The sequence below is a fragment of the Perissodus microlepis genome, chromosome 20 (genome assembly GCF_051167445.1).
Source record: "Perissodus microlepis isolate ML-2025 ecotype Zambia chromosome 20, ASM5116744v1, whole genome shotgun sequence".
In the NCBI taxonomy this organism is placed as follows: domain Eukaryota; kingdom Metazoa; phylum Chordata; class Actinopteri; order Cichliformes; family Cichlidae; genus Perissodus; species Perissodus microlepis.
This window is the reverse complement of record NC_140480.1, coordinates 1,959,097-1,976,620: the sequence shown is the minus strand read 5'-3', so window position 1 is coordinate 1,976,620 and position 17,524 is coordinate 1,959,097. Positions and strand designations below refer to the sequence as shown.

At 40.2% G+C, this 17,524-nt stretch overlaps 2 protein-coding genes across 2 annotated transcripts; both read left to right on the top strand.

Annotated features, from left to right (window-relative positions):
* Positions 1-4,886: 4,886 nt before the first annotated feature.
* On the top strand, positions 4,887-7,274 carry LOC146363742 (homeobox protein Hox-C9). The gene is made up of 2 exons (XM_084917043.1): positions 4,887-5,430; positions 6,495-7,274. Exons 1-2 carry the CDS (start codon positions 4,887-4,889, stop codon positions 6,737-6,739), a joined length of 789 nt encoding a protein of 262 aa, XP_084773169.1. The 3' UTR covers positions 6,740-7,274.
* A 3,466-nt stretch (positions 7,275-10,740) lies between these two features.
* On the top strand, positions 10,741-14,392 carry hoxc8a (homeobox C8a). Its single transcript, XM_084918172.1, has 2 exons — positions 10,741-11,467; positions 12,804-14,392. The coding sequence occupies exons 1-2, from the start codon at positions 11,032-11,034 to the stop codon at positions 13,118-13,120; spliced, it is 753 nt and encodes a 250-aa protein (XP_084774298.1). The 5' UTR covers positions 10,741-11,031; the 3' UTR covers positions 13,121-14,392.
* Positions 14,393-17,524: the final 3,132 nt, after the last annotated feature.

Genomic DNA, 17,524 nt, shown 5'->3' with positions numbered 1-17,524 from the left:
TACAGCGCCGAAAACAGCCCCGAGAGCTGCACAGATTCACCCTAAAACCATATACACATAAAGTAATTTATTCCACTTTGTAGTTGCGCACAGGAACTGAAGCCTTTACACAGCCGCTTCCTTTGGGACAGCTCAAGATGTCTCACTGCTACTGGCATGATCAGACATGAACCAAATATGCTAACAGCGTTTCTTTCTTTCTTTGTTTCCCCCTTTACCTTTTTTCTACTGTCATTTTCCACATTCATTATGTTTATTTTATGATAGAGAGGAAAAATTAGCGCTTCGAAATGTATTTTATTTTATTTTTACCATTTTACCAAGAAGATTGATTAGGGTTTGAATTCAGAAGGGGCGTTATCCTTCTTTCTTTGGAATGGAAAATGTGAAGACTGCTCTATTGCCAATTTGTGCGGTGCAGGAATGACTCTTAAAATGCGCCTTTTTTGGATTTGTTGAATGACATTTAATAACTGAGAACGCTTTCCAGCCTCAGGATGGATTATAAAGGAAAGCCTCAATAAGAATAGAATTTTTCTGTAAATAAGTGACACTCGAGGCCTTAGAAAAAGGGGGAGCGAGAGAGAAAGAGACTTACGCTGTTTTATATATTAACTGCGCGAAAAATTCAAACTGTCACAGGCCTGCTCACCAGCACTGTAATTGATCAGCTTCAGAACTGATCACTTTACGGGCTGTTTTGACACAAAATGCGTTTGAAAGACATTTTTAAAGCTAATTTATTAGAATAAGAATGTCAGTTATTGATTCTCTGAAACACTAACGTGCAGCGGTTATCTTGGGATTTCCATCCAATACAGGAGGAGAAATACAGATATATATTTTGTTATTGTAGTTTTTGGCCTTTCAGTAGATCATAGTGCAACTCTGTGGTCCTTAATATTCAGCGTTTGGGGCGTTATGAACACATTGTGTTAACGTTTCTTTGAATTATGTGTGTAGTTTAAACAGATAACATAGCCTAGATGTCGTATTTGAACGTGACTAACTAATTTTGGAAAAGGGAAATGAGACGCGTTTATTTCGTATTTGTGTGTGTGTGTGTGTGTGTGTGTGCGCGCGCGCATGTGTGAGGGAGAACTTGTGATGTCTTGTGATGTCTTGTTAATTTTGCAGTAGTTATCTTGCTCTTACCATTCATTTGACAGAATAATTACTTTCAGTATCTCTGCTCTAAACAGGAAAAATAATGCGCTTCCATTCTGGCACTAAACGGGCATGTCCAATAAAAGAAAGTCATGTTCCAACGCACACCTCGTATCCATGTTTATTATCTCCCCCGGACTGGTTTTGCTGATAAAAGCAGACTCAGATACAGTTCTGACTCACTTGACAATCAAGATGAGTCAGTTTATCTGAATAAGCATTGGGTGTAATATCAGCTTGAGTAGCCTTGTGGGTTTATAAAGATACACTTACAGAGAAATTCGCAATCTGCACACACGGCGATTTTCATGCAAGTGTACTAATGATCTTAGCTGAAGTTCCCCTTCTAATATTATCACGAGAAGCATGTTGCTGTATTCATCTACAATCATTTTTTACGGTGAAAGGTGGATGCTGAATTAAAAACGCGGGCGCGAAGATTATTTTGACGGAGCAAACACTGATTACATGCCTGTGAGTCCGTATTAATAAGAAGCATCAGTGCACTGCAGTCGCGCAAACACACGCTTTGGTTCATGCGGCACAAATAGGCCTTTTGAAAATTGCAACAACACCTGTATTTGTGTGTATTTTTGTCCATGGGAAATGTGTGTAAGTGATACATGTCAGAATCTGACGTACATATAGGTTGGCGGAGTTATAGTTAGTCTATTGTCATCATTGATTCAAGAAGCCGTTTTTTGGATAAATAATTTTGCATGCCAGAAGGACAAACGACTGTAGTAAAATGAAAACGTAGACTCGCTGTAATCTCACAGAGTCTGTGGATAGACAGTGTCATATATTGCATAGATTACAAATCGTTATTAGACCAATATGAGATTTTTTGAAACCTCAGATATAAAACCAACTGTGCCACAGACGACTACAAATCCCATAAACAAGCCAAACAGACGGTTCTGTATTTTTCTCCAGTTAAACTTTTACCCGTATACATTTGATTTGTCAAGTTTCACTCTTGATTTGCTGATTTTAGAGTGCATGTGTTCAACAAAAACAGTCACTTCTGCTACACGAGGTTGTGTTTCTCTATAAAATGTTATGGAACTAAAATAGGACAGTGTTTGGTCATGCAACAAAAGGGGATTTTCTGCGACACTATATTATCAGCTGGTTCAGCTGCAAGTGTAGTTGTGCCCTGGAAGAATAGAGATTAAGGACAGACATTCAAAAAAAGAAAAAAGAAACGACAAACAACAAATGGTTTATATAAAAAAAATACTTTTTATTTATAGCAAAAGAGTGAAATGGATGATGGGAGATAATTGAACAGAAGTTACTTCTCATTAATGACACATACACACACGCACACACGGAAACAAAAGCACACTTCAAAACAATAAAAATGATATTAGTGCACTGTTGCAGACATCGATACAGGATATATTCGAATCCGTCTTTACGATCAGATTGTAATAATTGCTCATTGAGTACTATTTCATTATACTTGGAATATCTGAAATCAGCAGACTGCAAATGTTAAACCTCCAGAAAAACAAATGAATAAAATAACTGATTAGCACATTTGGTAAATTTCTTTGTCTCGATTAACCTGTGGGTGAACAATAACTAGGCTCAGAGCTGCGCATTCATCAGCACACACCAGGACACCGTTTGGAGTTATCCGGGTTAAGGTCCGCCGTCTGGTCTTTTAAATTTCATGGTTGAATCTGAACTCAGCAGCGAGGACAAACGTAGGACTTCATACTGCGTATATGATTTGATGCACGTTGTTTTACACCACGAAGCCAAAATGTTGAATATCGTGTCGGTTAATCAACAAATATAAAACTGTATTTTGACTCTAGCTGATCTAGGATAATTACCGGCATCGTTTATTCCTTAGCCTGGCGCTGACAAAGGCTCGTTTTTAAACGCCAAAGCTACAGATGTTGCAAATTGGGATAATTATCATTTTATTACAATCATTATTTTCGCTCTTTTTTCTTTCTTTCTTTGTTGTTAAACTCTTATTTCGTATATTTCAGTGCATGAAACTGTATTTTAGCCCAGTTTGAGATAATGTTTGCCACAGTGAAGTGTGACTTGTTCTTCCGCACCACATATTTTCTCGTTTGCACATAACTGTCAGCTTTGCACGTCCCAAAATGGATTTCTTGTCTTAAAGGTTGCAATCAGTTAACCTTTTTTTTTGCCAGTTCAATTCCTTTTATAAACAACTAGTCCACAGCAGAAACGATATTATCTGAAACATTAAACCTGCAGTTGCACATAAAAGAATAAATACTACATAAAACAGATTAAATAGTCCAAATACAACATATGGGCAAAATATAACACTGTGGGTAAAAGCACACACACACACACACACACACACACACACACACACACACACACACACACACACACGCAGGCACATTGGAACGTGTGCAGCTTTTAGGAATTAATAATTCATCATCTATATTATCTACCTCATCCACCCTCCGCAAATGCATTATATTTTCTTCTGTATGACGCCGGTGGCTACTTTAGTTGCTCCTGTATCACCGTATAGTTGATCCTCTTCTATTTGCTGTGTCTCTGCATCTCTATTTAAGAATCAATTCTTGTTTCACTGCCTGCTAACTGACAAGCTACCCATGTGCATTGCAGGGCAAAAACAGCAGACTCATGCCACTGGATACAGCAGTAACATTACCCCTGTCATTAAAGCTTTCACAGTTAGCCTTTTAATGAACCATTTTACCTCTTCTGCTTCCAAAGTCCGCTCTGCTGTCTTCGGCCCTTCTTGTTTCATATGAATTGTTTCAGATACTCATAGTGGTGGTGGTGGTGCCGGTTTAATGTTGAGCGAGGAACTCGGATGCAGTCTTATTAACGACACGTTTATGAACAATCAAATGGTCCTCGTTAAAATTTATTGATGGGCATAAAAACATGAACGGTCACTAGCCGAATATAGCGCGCCGTAGTGGGCTGCTTGTCAAGAATCTGAATCCCCTCCTCCCCTATCTCTGCAGATCCCATTTAGGAAATGTTTGCTGTATCCTCGTTAAAACAGTGCAAACTTTATTAGTGGCGTATGCTACATCCTCGTATTTTTGATTCAGTCTCTCCAGTATCCAATCCAGCTATATCTAGCCACCGTGGAGGCTTTTCTCCTAAATAAGAAATAAACCTCATGCCGCAGGAAACTCTAACACCTCCGCTTTATCAAACGTGCTTTAAAGCGTGGTTTGATAAAGATATAAGAGTAAACGATTCGGTAAACACTTTGCTGTAATACTATCCCTTGCAACAGCATGGCGCTACGGTAGATTTTGCCAGACAAAGATTGATTACACCATCAAATAGTGCCTTGCTCTTAGACGTAATGTGCGCAGGTCTGTTGTGCGACTAGAGGTAGATCCACTTCTAGAACTACAAATGCGTATTTTCTTCATGAAAGAACATAGTTTTTGGAATTGCCTCTGTGCCTCCGAGAAAAAATAGTAAAAGATTATATTCTTTAATCCGATTTATGTGCACTGGTATCCCAAGATAAGTGGCGCATTGATCCACTGTACAATTTTTGTGGGGGTAAATATAATCACGTGTTGGTGAGGCAGCCAATAGCAGCCAGGGAAGCGTTGAGAAATAATTACCTGCCTTGATTGTTCTATGGCTAGATAAAAAAAAGTACACATACACTCCATATAATAATCGGATACATGTAAAAGAGTCGGTGAAGCTTCGACATGTCGACCACGGGTCCCATAAGTAATTATTATGTGGACTCCTTGATCAACCATGAAAACGACGATGTCCTTACTGCAACTCGTTTTTCGGCGCCCGGTTCGCACCCAGCCGGTCCTCGTCCGACGTCGCTAGTACCGGAGTGTGCTGACTATCCTTCCTGCAGCTTCGCACCCAAGCCACCCGTCTTCTCCACCTCCTGGGCCCCTGTACACTCCCAGTCATCAGTGGTTTACCATCCATACAGTCACCAACCTCACTTAGGCACAGACTCGAGATATGTGCGGTCATGGCTGGAGCCGATATCAGGCGCCGTGCCTTTCCATGGCTATCCGGGGAACAACAGGCACTACGGGCTGAAGCCCGATGCATTTCAAGAACACAGAGCCGGCGAGTGTCTCGGCTCCAGCGGACGGACCTACACGGATTATCTGTACTGCTCATCCACTGACACGCGAGACAAGACGCAGCAGAATCTCCCCTCTCCTGAGTCGGAGCTCATGGCTTCAGGAAAACATAAAGATGAGAAACCGGAGCTAGATCCGAGTAAGTTCAAGCGCCTATACGATCTTTTTACAGCCCGGTGGGTGTTTTGTTTTGGGATAGCTTTAAATATGCTTTTGCTCAGAGCCGTTTGAACGTCCTGCTTAAAAGTAAAATTATAAACTGCTACATTCTTCCTTTCAGCTCAGCTCTGAATCGCCCCTTGCTATAGGGAGCAAGCTTTAGGAACTATAAAAGACAAATGCTTCTGGGCTAATATTGGGGCAATAAAACCAGACGGGGTTGTTAACATGGACTCAAACCTACAGGAAGACGTTGAATTTGGGAGGATGTTGCATAAGCTTAAAACACATGCAAGGTGTTCTAAAGTGAACGGCCTAAACTCACTTAAGAATCCATATTCGTCATATGGTGCATTGTTACGACTTTATGTTGACCCCGTGCTATTAAAGATGGCACGGCAAACCCTGTAAGCCGAATTTAAGTCCTGTATTGTTAGATGGGCCCTTCCTGTGTGGAAAAGCCACATTCTGGCTCTGTTTGACCCCCAGATGGAATAAAAGGAAATAAAAACGGTTCTCACATAGTGAAAAGATTACATACATGTGTATGGATGCATATGACTATCTGCTCTCTTCTCTGGGTCCAAAACAAATTCACATGACTCTTTTTTTCAGACAACTTGAGGAATGTAGGGACATACTCGAGGACTTTCACCACGGACCTGTAAAGGCTTGAACCACGGGCCATTTTATGGGCCAATAAAGTGAATAAGCGCATTGAGTATTTTACGACGGTGTTACTCACAAGTTAAGGGGACAAGGAAGCAAATCAGTGGAGGCTTGGAAAGTGTAAGACTGAGAATCTTTCCTTAAAATGTTAACTGGCAGTTTAGCTTTAACGACGTACACCCAAACTTGTGTGTGCCTTGGCACTGTTTTCAGTTTGTTGCACTTTCTGATGAGTCCACAGATTTCCTATAAATCCAGGGGCTCATTCATTTTATTTTTTTAAAGGCCGAACAGTTAATGCTGATGTCATCTGTTTCACAATTTAGCTTTATATTGTTATTCTGTCTTTATTATTGTTGTTGTTTGTATTTGCAGATAACCCTGTGGCAAATTGGATACACGCCCGCTCCACAAGGAAGAAGCGATGTCCTTACACAAAGTACCAGACTCTCGAACTGGAAAAGGAGTTTCTGTTCAATATGTACCTTACAAGAGACCGCCGATACGAGGTCGCCAGAGTGCTGAATCTGACTGAGAGGCAGGTCAAAATCTGGTTTCAGAACCGGAGAATGAAGATGAAGAAGATGAACAAAGAAAAGACCGACAGCAAAGACCAATAATGTGGACTACAGTGACAAAACAACCAACAATAACCACTAGTCTAATGGACAGCACAGATGTACCAAAACACACGACAAGCGCCCCTCTCCTCCTTATATTTATCACTTTTGTTGGATTTTTTTTGTATTAACCTTAACTTCCAGACTGTTTGATGCCGAATATTATTTTTTAGTGTACATTTATGTGTCGAGCGTTTAAGTAGGAAAAAAAGAAAGAAAAAAGAAAACGGAAAACTTCTAAGGAGAGAATTACACTTTGCTTTCACTTCGAGATATGTGGTTTTGTAAAAGAAATTAAAGAAGCGCAGTTTGGATACGCTTAAACTGTCCGGAGAAAGAGAATACTTGAATTCCTTTGAATATCACAAAAACCATAATTTATGCTGTGAATGTTTTCTTTCATGTTTATTTTCTTTGTACGCTGTTGTGCAGGTGTAGTATTTTGTACAGCAACATCTGCGGTCGACATGTCTGTCTTGTATTTTTGTGATAGTTGTAGCTGTATTTGTGCACATTTTCTTTCTCCTTTTTTTGACTGTAGCCTACGAGTTTAATTATAGAGTGTAGATATAGACCTCTGCAAATATAACCATAATCCCAAGCTCTTGTTTTCTGTGTTTATTGTGGCTTTGCAGACTGTGTATTTGCGATCGGATTTAGCAGACTACACGGCTGTACAGGGGAATCCAAAACAGTATTACCCCGTACTAGAAAATAAGTAAATGGATACAAAAATTTCTGAAATTCAAAACAACAGGAAAACGGACCCAACCAAAACTATATGACGCAAAAGACGGTTGATTTATTAATAAAAATTCCTTCACATTTTTTAGTACGCACTGTTTTGGCCGCTGAGTGTGCCCCCATTACATTAAAGGCCTAAATGAGCTCTGCTATTACAAATAATGGCGATATAGAAAGTTTGGCGTAGCCTATTTAAGGCTTTACTGGGACAACATTATTTTAATTTTGCTTGGCATCGCTTTGCACTTGTGTCTTAATTACAGCTTCTTAGTCGCAAACATTCACATTCATACCGTTTTATACATTATCCATTTTAGGAGAGTAAGTAGACCTGAAAAAAACTCTCAACGCAGAATTAATTATGTTTTATATCAATAACAAAATACATAGTAATTTTTTTATATAAATTTCTCCCAAAAGCACTTCTCTTTAAGGTTTTAAAATGTACCAAAACATTTTAAATGCTGGCTTAAAATAAGTGATCCTTTTTAAATTGTTCATATAATATTCTCATAGGGACAGAGATGAATGCACGAGGTTTTTACCATATTTATTTCTTTATTAGGTCAATGCCCTATATGAGTTGAAAGTAGCCCATCAACCACATTTGTGCAGTTTCCGAAAGAGTACTAAAAGAAAACATTAACCACTTAGGCAATTAAACACAATTTCTAACTAAATGTTAATTGCATTGCCAGGCTCATTGGCGATCAGAAAATCTGAGACCGGATTTGAAAAGTTTCGTTTTAAACGAGAGACAGTTTCCCATGTCTCGCATTTGTTTCCTGGGATAGACCTAAATTGCCTTTTTGTGGTGGCAAACAATACGGGCAGGATGCTGTAATTTCAAAGCCCAATCCAGTGCATTTCCGCTCTGCTTGGACAAAAATGCCAGTTTTACAGCCCCTGTTGGAGCTCGGCTGTTTGTCTCAAATGCAGTCCAACAAAGCAAACTCGACTAACTGGCTAGACGTCTGGGCTAAATTACTTTATGGTTTTAATGGACGCTGGTGGTGGACTCGTTCAAAGGAGAAGCATGCGCACTGTTCTGGGGACTTTTGCCTGACTGGGCCAGCCGCAAAACCCCCTGCACTTCATCATATGAGTCGTCTATTAGTCTACAATTAGATGGGAAAAGTCAATAACCATTGTGCATAAATGTGAGTGCTGCAGAGCGCTATTATCTCTTGTATAAAAGTGATCAGCTGCCACGACAGGAAACGACAGCACAGCAACTATTTCAAGTCTACAGACAAGCAAGACGAAGACAGAAGGCGCGTGTTTTATAGATTCCACAGTAATTAACTGCTTTAACTTTATTTAAAGAAAAATACAGGGTGCACACATCCTCTATACATTCAACCCTTTCTGGCCACATAGCAGTTGTCGCTGATTGGTGGAGTTATTCAGGTTTAATGACACATTTCGACACTAGATGACGCTGTAGGTCCACGTTTTGAGGAGTGTGTCTGCGTTGAAGAGCTTTTTTACAGCTCTGTGGCTTGGCTGAAGAGTGAAGAGTAACCTATCGATGACAAAATGACAGATATGGCCACCAACCACATTTTGTGTAATAGGCCACAGAACAGCAATCCGGAATGCTGCCAGCTGGTTGTTGTGCTGGCCAAACAATCTGTGCAAATATAGTATTCTTTTTTTCACTTCAGAAAAAAAGATTATGCTTTTGTTATTTACTCGTTTTTTTTGTAGCTTCTTTCATTGTCTGTGAATTTATGAGTTAATACGGCTGTTTTGTGGGTGGTAGTTGTGTGCTCAATTCTAAAAACGCAAAATCATATCTGCAATATACATGCAGTACATGTTCATAGCCTTTTACAAAAACTGAATTAAGCATAATACATAATAATGCAGAATCTGTGTGTTTTTTTTTATATTTGCTGCCTCTGCTTTTCAAGCTGTAAATTCAAACCAGACTGAGACACTTTATTAAAAAAAGTATTTAAAAAGTCCACAATTAATAAAGAGCCGAAAATCACATTCAACCAGAGACTCCTTTATTAGCAGTTTTTAAACAGTTGCATCTGTAACATAAAATCAGTGCAATAAATAAATGGCAACAAAGCAACACATCGATAACAAAATCAACAAAAGCATAAACCGCTGCATCAATAATAATAATAATAATAACAATAATAATGATAATAATAATATGTCCAGTAAAGAAAGGGCTACCTGTACCATTTTAGTCCTCAGTCCGTGTCGGTTGTAACGTCTGTACCAACAATTCAAATTCTCCAACAAGTGATTGGCAATCTGCATATTTATAGAGTGTGAAAGGTCTATAAATTCGTCCAGTGCGCCTTTCATATTTTACGATGATGTGTAGAAACCGTCAGTAACCCCACAAAAACCCACACAGGCATAGAGACCACGCGAGTACTGAGCTGGGAATCGTGCGAGTTGATTGCACCTAAACATTCAATGTTAAATTTTATGAACTCCCCCGTGTGAGATTTACTGCCCATCCTCGTCGGTTTTACGGGGTCAGTAAATGGCACCTATAGCATTCATAGGTCGTGTTTATATTTGCGTGCATCGGTGCTTTGGAGCGTCTGGCGGAAATCTGTCGCCTTGGCCTCTACTCGGTTTTGCATTGAGGAATGTTTTGTCTTCAATTCGGTGTTTTGCTCGGGGGACTGAATAGCTCCGAATCTGTGTTGTTTTTATTTTTAATACCGTTTTAATGCTGTTGATAAACTCCCAAATATCATCCCGAACCAATGGAGCCCAAGAAAGGCCAACTGTTTTCTGGGAACTTGTATATAACCTTCAGGGCATAATATAAAAAAATAAATAAAATAAAAATACCTCATCACAGCAGCTTAATCCGCTTAGAAAGGGGGGAAATCCTCCCTGCTTTAAACACCTCATAACCCCCATACAAAGAAGCAAAACTATAAATTCAGACTACACAGGAAATGTATCATGCTTCATCGTCTTTATATCGTAACCATTTCACAACTGAATTGTTCAGCTTGTAAGGAAGGTTTTTTTGTGTGATAAACTTAACATTGATCATATTTACAGCCTAGATTGTTGGTTATGATTAGTGAAGCCTTTCTCAAGGTGGATATACGTAGGGCCCACGTCTGACCGGTCATGGAAAGATGAAGGGGTGGGGGGGGGAGTGAGGTTGGAGGAGGGTGAGGGAGCCTGTGGTGGGGGTGGTTGGGTGGGAATCTAAAAAAAGGAAAAAGAAAGAAAAGAGCAGCGCCTGTGACTGTGCCGGTCGAGCGAGCCAGCTGTAACCTTAGCTAACATACATCCAAAGCACATGCCACGAGCCGGGTTTGAGACTGCAAAACCTGGAAAAAAACCCACTCACGACTGCGAGGAGAAATCCGATGAGAGGAACGGCTCAGAGAGAGTGAGCTGCCGTAGATTGTCCAAAGGGGCAGCGTTTCTCCTAGTTCCGGTTTGTCTGCTTGTGTGCGCTGTGCGAGTTGGGACCCTAAACAAAAGGCTGCCATCATCCTAAAGGAGATATTCTGCTGCGAGAGAGCCCGTCTGCTTGATGCTAACTAAACATGAGCTCCTATTTTGTTAACCCTCTTTTTTCTAAATACAAAGGCAGCGAGTCACTGGAGCCAACTTACTACGACTGCAGGTTTCCACAAAGCGTTGCCCGCAGCCACACGCTAGTTTACGGACCCGGAGCAGCCGCACCGGGCTTTCAGCACCCATCCCATCATGTGCAGGACTTTTTTCACCACGGGACCACGGGGATCTCCAACCCCGGATACCAGCAAAACCCCTGCGCTTTGGCTTGCCACGGAGACGCAACGAAATTTTATGGATATGAAGCCCTTCCAAGGCAAACGCTTTATGGTACCCAACAAGACGCAAGCCTAGCGCAATACCCAGACTGTAAATCGTCGAGCAGCTCTAACCCCGGAGAAGGACAAGGCCACTTAAATCAAAACTCCTCTCCCAGTCTTATGTTTCCTTGGATGAGACCCCACGGTCAGAATCATACAAATTTTTCCTATTCTTTCAGTGTTGCCGTGTGGTGCGCGCGTGTCACTGTGTATCCGCCTGTCTGTGTGTGTGTGTGATTGTGCATGTGTGCTAAATACGTAGGGTGTACAAGAGTATGTCTCTAAACTATAAAACGAAATAAGTCAGAGAACATGATGGGGCACATAGAACCTGAAGTGCAGGCTGCTGTTACTCTGCAGCACATGCCCATACAGGGCTGAATGGTTGCTTTCCAAAGTGCCTTTAAACGCTGAATTGCTGATTACAGCCACATGACACGCTCTTTGAAGTCAATTATCGTTCACATAAGATATTTCACAAACTCTAATAGTGCTATGAGAATGGATGGATAAGTCATAGTCTAAAATACGATAATACCATGCACACTAGCAGCATGCAGAGTGACAGGGGGGTTAGCTAAAACACAACATACCACGATTATCCAGAATCCGGGTTTTAGAGTTTTGGGGGTAATTTGACCCACAGGCCCACTGTAGGCTCAGACACATACAGCCATAATCATAAGGGCTTTGTAGATATTACCCCTTCCATTCATGGATCTCTCTGTCCAGGCTATAAGGCTACTTTAGCTCCACACAGGTGTGCGCTTCATTTTTCATTTCTGCTCAGAGACATGCATCCCAATATTGTCCCCAACTTTATCTCTGTCTTCTCATACTTTTACCTACCAGTTATTGTCCTCCTGTATGAGTATGAATGAAAATGTCAGTCAAGTTTATATGAGCTCTGCTGCAAGAGGAAACAGTGTAGTTTCGGTAGACACCCCTCCCAATCTGACATGCAGGAGTATATAGATTTTGTTTGTAGAGTTTTAACATCATTAAATTGATGGGGGATCTAGGGCAATTTTACCTTCATGTACAGATTAAAAATTGAACTTCAAAGTAATAATACTATATCCTACTCCACTAACTCTTGGGGGATGTGGTTGTAAAGTTGCATCAGACCTGCAGAATGAACTGTAAATGAAGCAGACATGTGTGTAAATTATTATTACTTTGAAGACATTTATTTACAGATCCCAAGCAAACTACGGACTCTATTGTGGGTGGTATGTGTGTACACTGATATATGTTCCTGCTAATGGAAAATCTAACTTACCCAGCTTAACACTGCAAGAAGACATCTACTCGCTCTTTCTTTTCATTGAGTGTGATCTGGCATGTGTGAGAGCTGAAATGGGTTAGTGATTGTGCAGAGGAAATGAGTAAATTCAGAAAGAATTATCAGCCATCTGAATGTCTTTATGGGAAAATCGTGGTGAGCCCTGTTAACCTCTGGCTTTATTTCATATTTCAAGCCCCAGGAAGACGGAATGGGAGGCAAACCTACAGTCGCTACCAAACTCTTGAACTGGAGAAGGAGTTTCTGTTCAACCCTTACCTGACCCGTAAGAGAAGGATCGAGGTGTCTCACGCCCTGAGCCTCACCGAGCGACAGGTGAAAATTTGGTTTCAGAACAGAAGGATGAAGTGGAAAAAAGAGAACAACAAAGACAAGTTTCCGGGTCAAAGAGGAGAGGCCGAAGCCGAGGCCGAAGAAGAGGGGAACGAGGACGGTGAAGGGGAAGAGGCAGAAGAGAAAGAAGCGGAAGAGAAAGAAGAGACCAAGGAGTGATTTTATGGTCCTTTTATGGTTATATGGGTGAAAAAGAGGAAAAAAAGGAGAGGTCCCATAAACAGACGAAGAGTCACAAGGAGGCAGAGAGCGTCAACTTTATGACCACCCTTCTATTTTGTCAAGAGGGATCAGGAATCCCACCAATATTGCTGTCATAAATAGACAAAATTCTCCATTCTTTCGTTTATCCTAACATGATGCGCATTACCATTTGGATTTTTCTGTAGAAGCTACAAACGCTTGTAGCGTTGTTTTTTTTCCATAGAACTCTGGCCATTGTTTTAAAAAATAAGGGAGGGTAAATTAAAACGCATGTTGGATGGAAAATGGCTTAGCTATTTTTTACAAATTTGCTTTTAATAATAATTGTATCAAAAACGTAGCCAAATAAGATCAAAACGTGACCAACGCCGACCTGTGTTGTAAATAGATTATAGCCTACATTAAAAAAAAAGACATCACTTTAAAGTAGCCTTTCTGAAATTGTAAAAAAAAATGTAGGCCTATAACTTAGTAGTAAGTGTTAAAACATCATCGCAACAGTTGCATTGGCTAGCAGCCTCTGTATAAACCACAAGTTTTATTATTATAATTGTTACTGTTACTGTTTTACTCGTTTTCACGTGACAGCCATTAGCTCCTCAGACATCTTTCTCTAGGATTACCAGGGAAATGCAATCGTTTGGAATCCTTTGATGCTACCTAAACCTGGGGAAATTGCAATAGAGATTTCTGAATATAGAGATTTCATATGGTTTTAATTTTAAAGTGTTCTATATCGACCTTATATTATTAAGTTATGTATGTAGCATTTACCCAACAAACAGTATACACTTGTTGAAGACAATTTGCGAGTCTTGGGAAGACACTTAGCTCAAAGCCAAGTAAACACTTTTGAGATTGTACCACAGCACTACCTAAAAACTCAGAGCTTTGCCTTTGCAGAATTTATATTCCACATTTATGGCATCGCTCTGATTTGATCGCAAGCTATTTCCCCAACAACTAAAACTGCCTATAACGCACATGTACTGTGTATGATAACAACAGCTACAATTACAACGATTTTAAAGTAAGGGAATTTTTATTTTAATGTGCTGGTGATATAGCGTAGTTGTTTTGCACTGAATATAATCTTTATGTACGTCTTGTTATATATTGATGTTAACAATATGCTCGTTTTCTGGTGTTTCTCCTGTGAAAGACGGAATTGTGTGTCCCCGCCATTGTTGATGTAAAATCACGAATAAACAAGATGGCTCACTATCATTTCTGGTTTTATTAAGACTGTGCACTCTGTTGTTAGAACAAACATCATCACCACCCTTTCTCCGTGTACATAAAACAAATGCAATGCAGACATAGGTGAAGTGAAAATATGCAGGGTAGTATTTTCTTTTTTACACACTGTAAAGAGTTCAATATGAACCCCTGTTTTTATGCACGGACAACAATAAGTAGATAACGTGCAACAGAAAAGCCCCCTGAATAATTCAAAACTGATGATTTGATGATGCCTCGATTTTCAGCCTGTGCACCCAAAATGTGCTTCGGCAGGAGGGAAGATAGTGCAGAAGCCTCCTAAATAAAGTTTTCCCAATTTAAACTTTCAGAACTGTTCGATTAAAAAAGCGCCAGACACGCGTTTGCGGATGTATCCCTTTACCTTTTAAGGAAAGACAGCGAATCCCATTCACAGCAGGCCTACTCTCCAAAGCCTGAGTCGTATTTGATTCATCCTCTTAATAAGAAACTTCCTCTCTTCGGGGAGGACACGAAGCTTTCCTTAATGAATCTCGGGATGACTGATTGCTGTTTGAGAGATGAGATGAGCAAACATTTGACGTGCTATGTTAATAATCAAACAAAGTAATGGCAGAGCTTGAGGGAGGCTTTATCTGTCAGAGGCCATACATTTGCAAGGTGTTGCGTGAATCTTGTGTCCAGACAATCCGCCGGAAAAGCACCAGAGCGCTGAAATCAAAGCGAACGGGGGAGGCCAAGTGCAGGTAACAGGTAACATCTCTCTTCGGCAGTCCAGCTGGTTTTCATGATGACGGTTTGGAATAGACAGAGGACGTGAGCAGACAACGTGAAATCTGAGTAACACACTCAAGTAGGACTAAACTGCGATAAGTATCAAACGGTACACCAATGTGGGTCTCTGAACGTGCTGTTAACGGGGTAAAATACCAGTCCAATCATATTAGCCCTCAACAGAAATTTGAACCCTCTTTTTCAAAACATGAAATTCGACCTCACCCTTCTCTCGGCTTGATTCCCCCCTCACCCCCCCCCCTTTTTTAACCGGATCTGAATTTTTCAAATTGAGAACAGAATGATTTTCAACATATTGTTTCTTTTAAAAAATGCATTTATTGCAAGTTTAATGCAATATTAGACGTAATTTCAAAGTAAATAATAGTAGTAAATACACCATAACATGACCCGGGACTTGAATAATTTAGCTGCCGAATTTCAGCGTTAGGCAGCTAAATTATTCAAAGTCTGTTGCTTTTTATTTGCTCACTTATAAACGGTTCAAATAAGCTTCAGTGCATATATGGAACATTGTGGACGCAAATACATCACAATGCAATGCCAAGGAGTAAGTGTTAGGGGATTTTATAATGTGTAGTTAAAAAGTGTCCATATTGAAATGTGCGATTCAAACTATTTATATTTAAGCCCACACTCGTAATTGGAAAATTATCCTCATCTAAGAATTCTTTTGTAAAGAAAAGGAAAAAACAAAAAACGAACTAACCTCTTGTTGTGCTTCAGACCTCTTTTATTTTAACAAAATGAATTAATAAATATAAATAAATAGTATTAAAGGGTAACAACATAACACAGCCTAACGAAGGAAGACAGAACGAAAGCAGTGTTCAGGGCTTTTTATGTGAACATTACTCGCAAAAACGCAAACTTATCCACATTAACTGGAAACTTATTTTTCAATCAAACATTCCCATTTCATCTCAATCCAGACTGAGACCAAAAGCTGTCGGAGTCTTTCACGTCTCCTCTTTTTATGGCTTTCCCCCTAGCAGTGACTTTTTCTCTCTCTCGGATCAAACAGTGTTGCGCCAAAGCGCAACCTTTTCATTCAGGGTGTTTATTTCTCTGTTTACGTGCGCTTTGTCTCTAGAAAATTTCCGGAAGTGTCCCTTAGTCACAGCTATCCAGCATCCCGTATTACCCCTTTGTGTTTCTGTGTGTGTTTCTGTGTGTGTGTGTGTGTGTGTGTGTGTGTGTGTGTGTGTGTGTGTGTGTGTGTGTGTGTGTGTGTGTGTGTGTGTGTAGTTTTAACAGAGGGTTGACATTACCAATAAAGTTAAGTGTACCTGCTGTAAACTTTATTGGCGGTGGTAAAGACGCGGCTCGGCCTGCATCTTTTGTGTGCCTCAGCTCCGTGTGGCGATGACGGCCTGCAAGGACAAGATGCACCACTCAAACTAGTAAGTGAGGGAAATTTTGTTGGTTATTTAGCTTGTAGAAAATGCGCGTTACTCGTCATCAAACGACATATCAGGTGATTATTTCAAGGCGAAGCCAGAGGACTTCCTGTAAAAGGATTTACGAGATACAAAGCTGCGTGTTAGTGTTAAATTAAATAATACGTCTGCTGTTGTTCTCTTCATCTCGATCCGTGTCTCTCCGTTATTACGCAAGTATTAGGATACAGTATATTTGCTGAAGGTCAAGACAAAAACACCTAACCTCCTAACTTTTGATGCGTGAGGAATTTTACTCGCAACGATTAGATATTTTGTTTTCTTTCTGCGTGTGCTGATGTTAGCTTTCGTTAAAAGTTTTTCATAAGACAGTGTTCTCTTTTCAAGCTCAAATCTCAACTGCTTTTTAAAATGTATATTTTGTTACAAATGACTTGCAGCAGGCATAATTTTTGATATTATGCTTGCACCTGGTGTGTCTGCGTATTTGATATTGGATGTAAGGTGCAGACTATCCTGACATCTGTTTGCTCCCATATGAGAAGCACAGGCCCTTATATGGAAGTAGAGTTTAGCCTAATTGAAGTTTAATTAGTTGCGTCTCCGTCGCTTTCTGTCCTTTTCTAACTCCCCTACCTCGCCTTCGCACTCACACACTTTTATTTCCTCGTTCCCAACTTGTCTGGGGGACATCTTGGCATACAGCTCATCCACCAGGGGAACTGTCATATTTTGACACATGTCTGATATGTGACATATGGGGAATTTCGCTGTCATGTATTATATTATTGGTGGTTTAGTTTTGTTCAATCGAAAAAAAGAAGAAGGAAAAAAAGAGAGGAAAGACAAGATGGGTGCAAACATTCCTGGTTGTTAAAAGGAGAAATTTACAGCTGAGTAATAAAAGTTTACGACTGAATCCTTTCTGCCATTGGCTGAAGCG

Excerpts from the sequence above, each read along its gene's own strand:
- hoxc8a (XM_084918172.1), top strand. The coding sequence starts at position 11,032 with ATGAGCTCCTATTTTGTTAACCCTCTTTTTTCTAAATACAAAGGCAGC. Across the intron at positions 11,468-12,803 it reads TCCTTGGATGAGACCCCACG|CCCCAGGAAGACGGAATGGG; the intron begins GTCAGAATCATA and ends TCATATTTCAAG.
- LOC146363742 (XM_084917043.1), top strand. The coding sequence starts at position 4,887 with ATGTCGACCACGGGTCCCATAAGTAATTATTATGTGGACTCCTTGATC. Across the intron at positions 5,431-6,494 it reads GAAACCGGAGCTAGATCCGA|ATAACCCTGTGGCAAATTGG; the intron begins GTAAGTTCAAGC and ends TTGTATTTGCAG.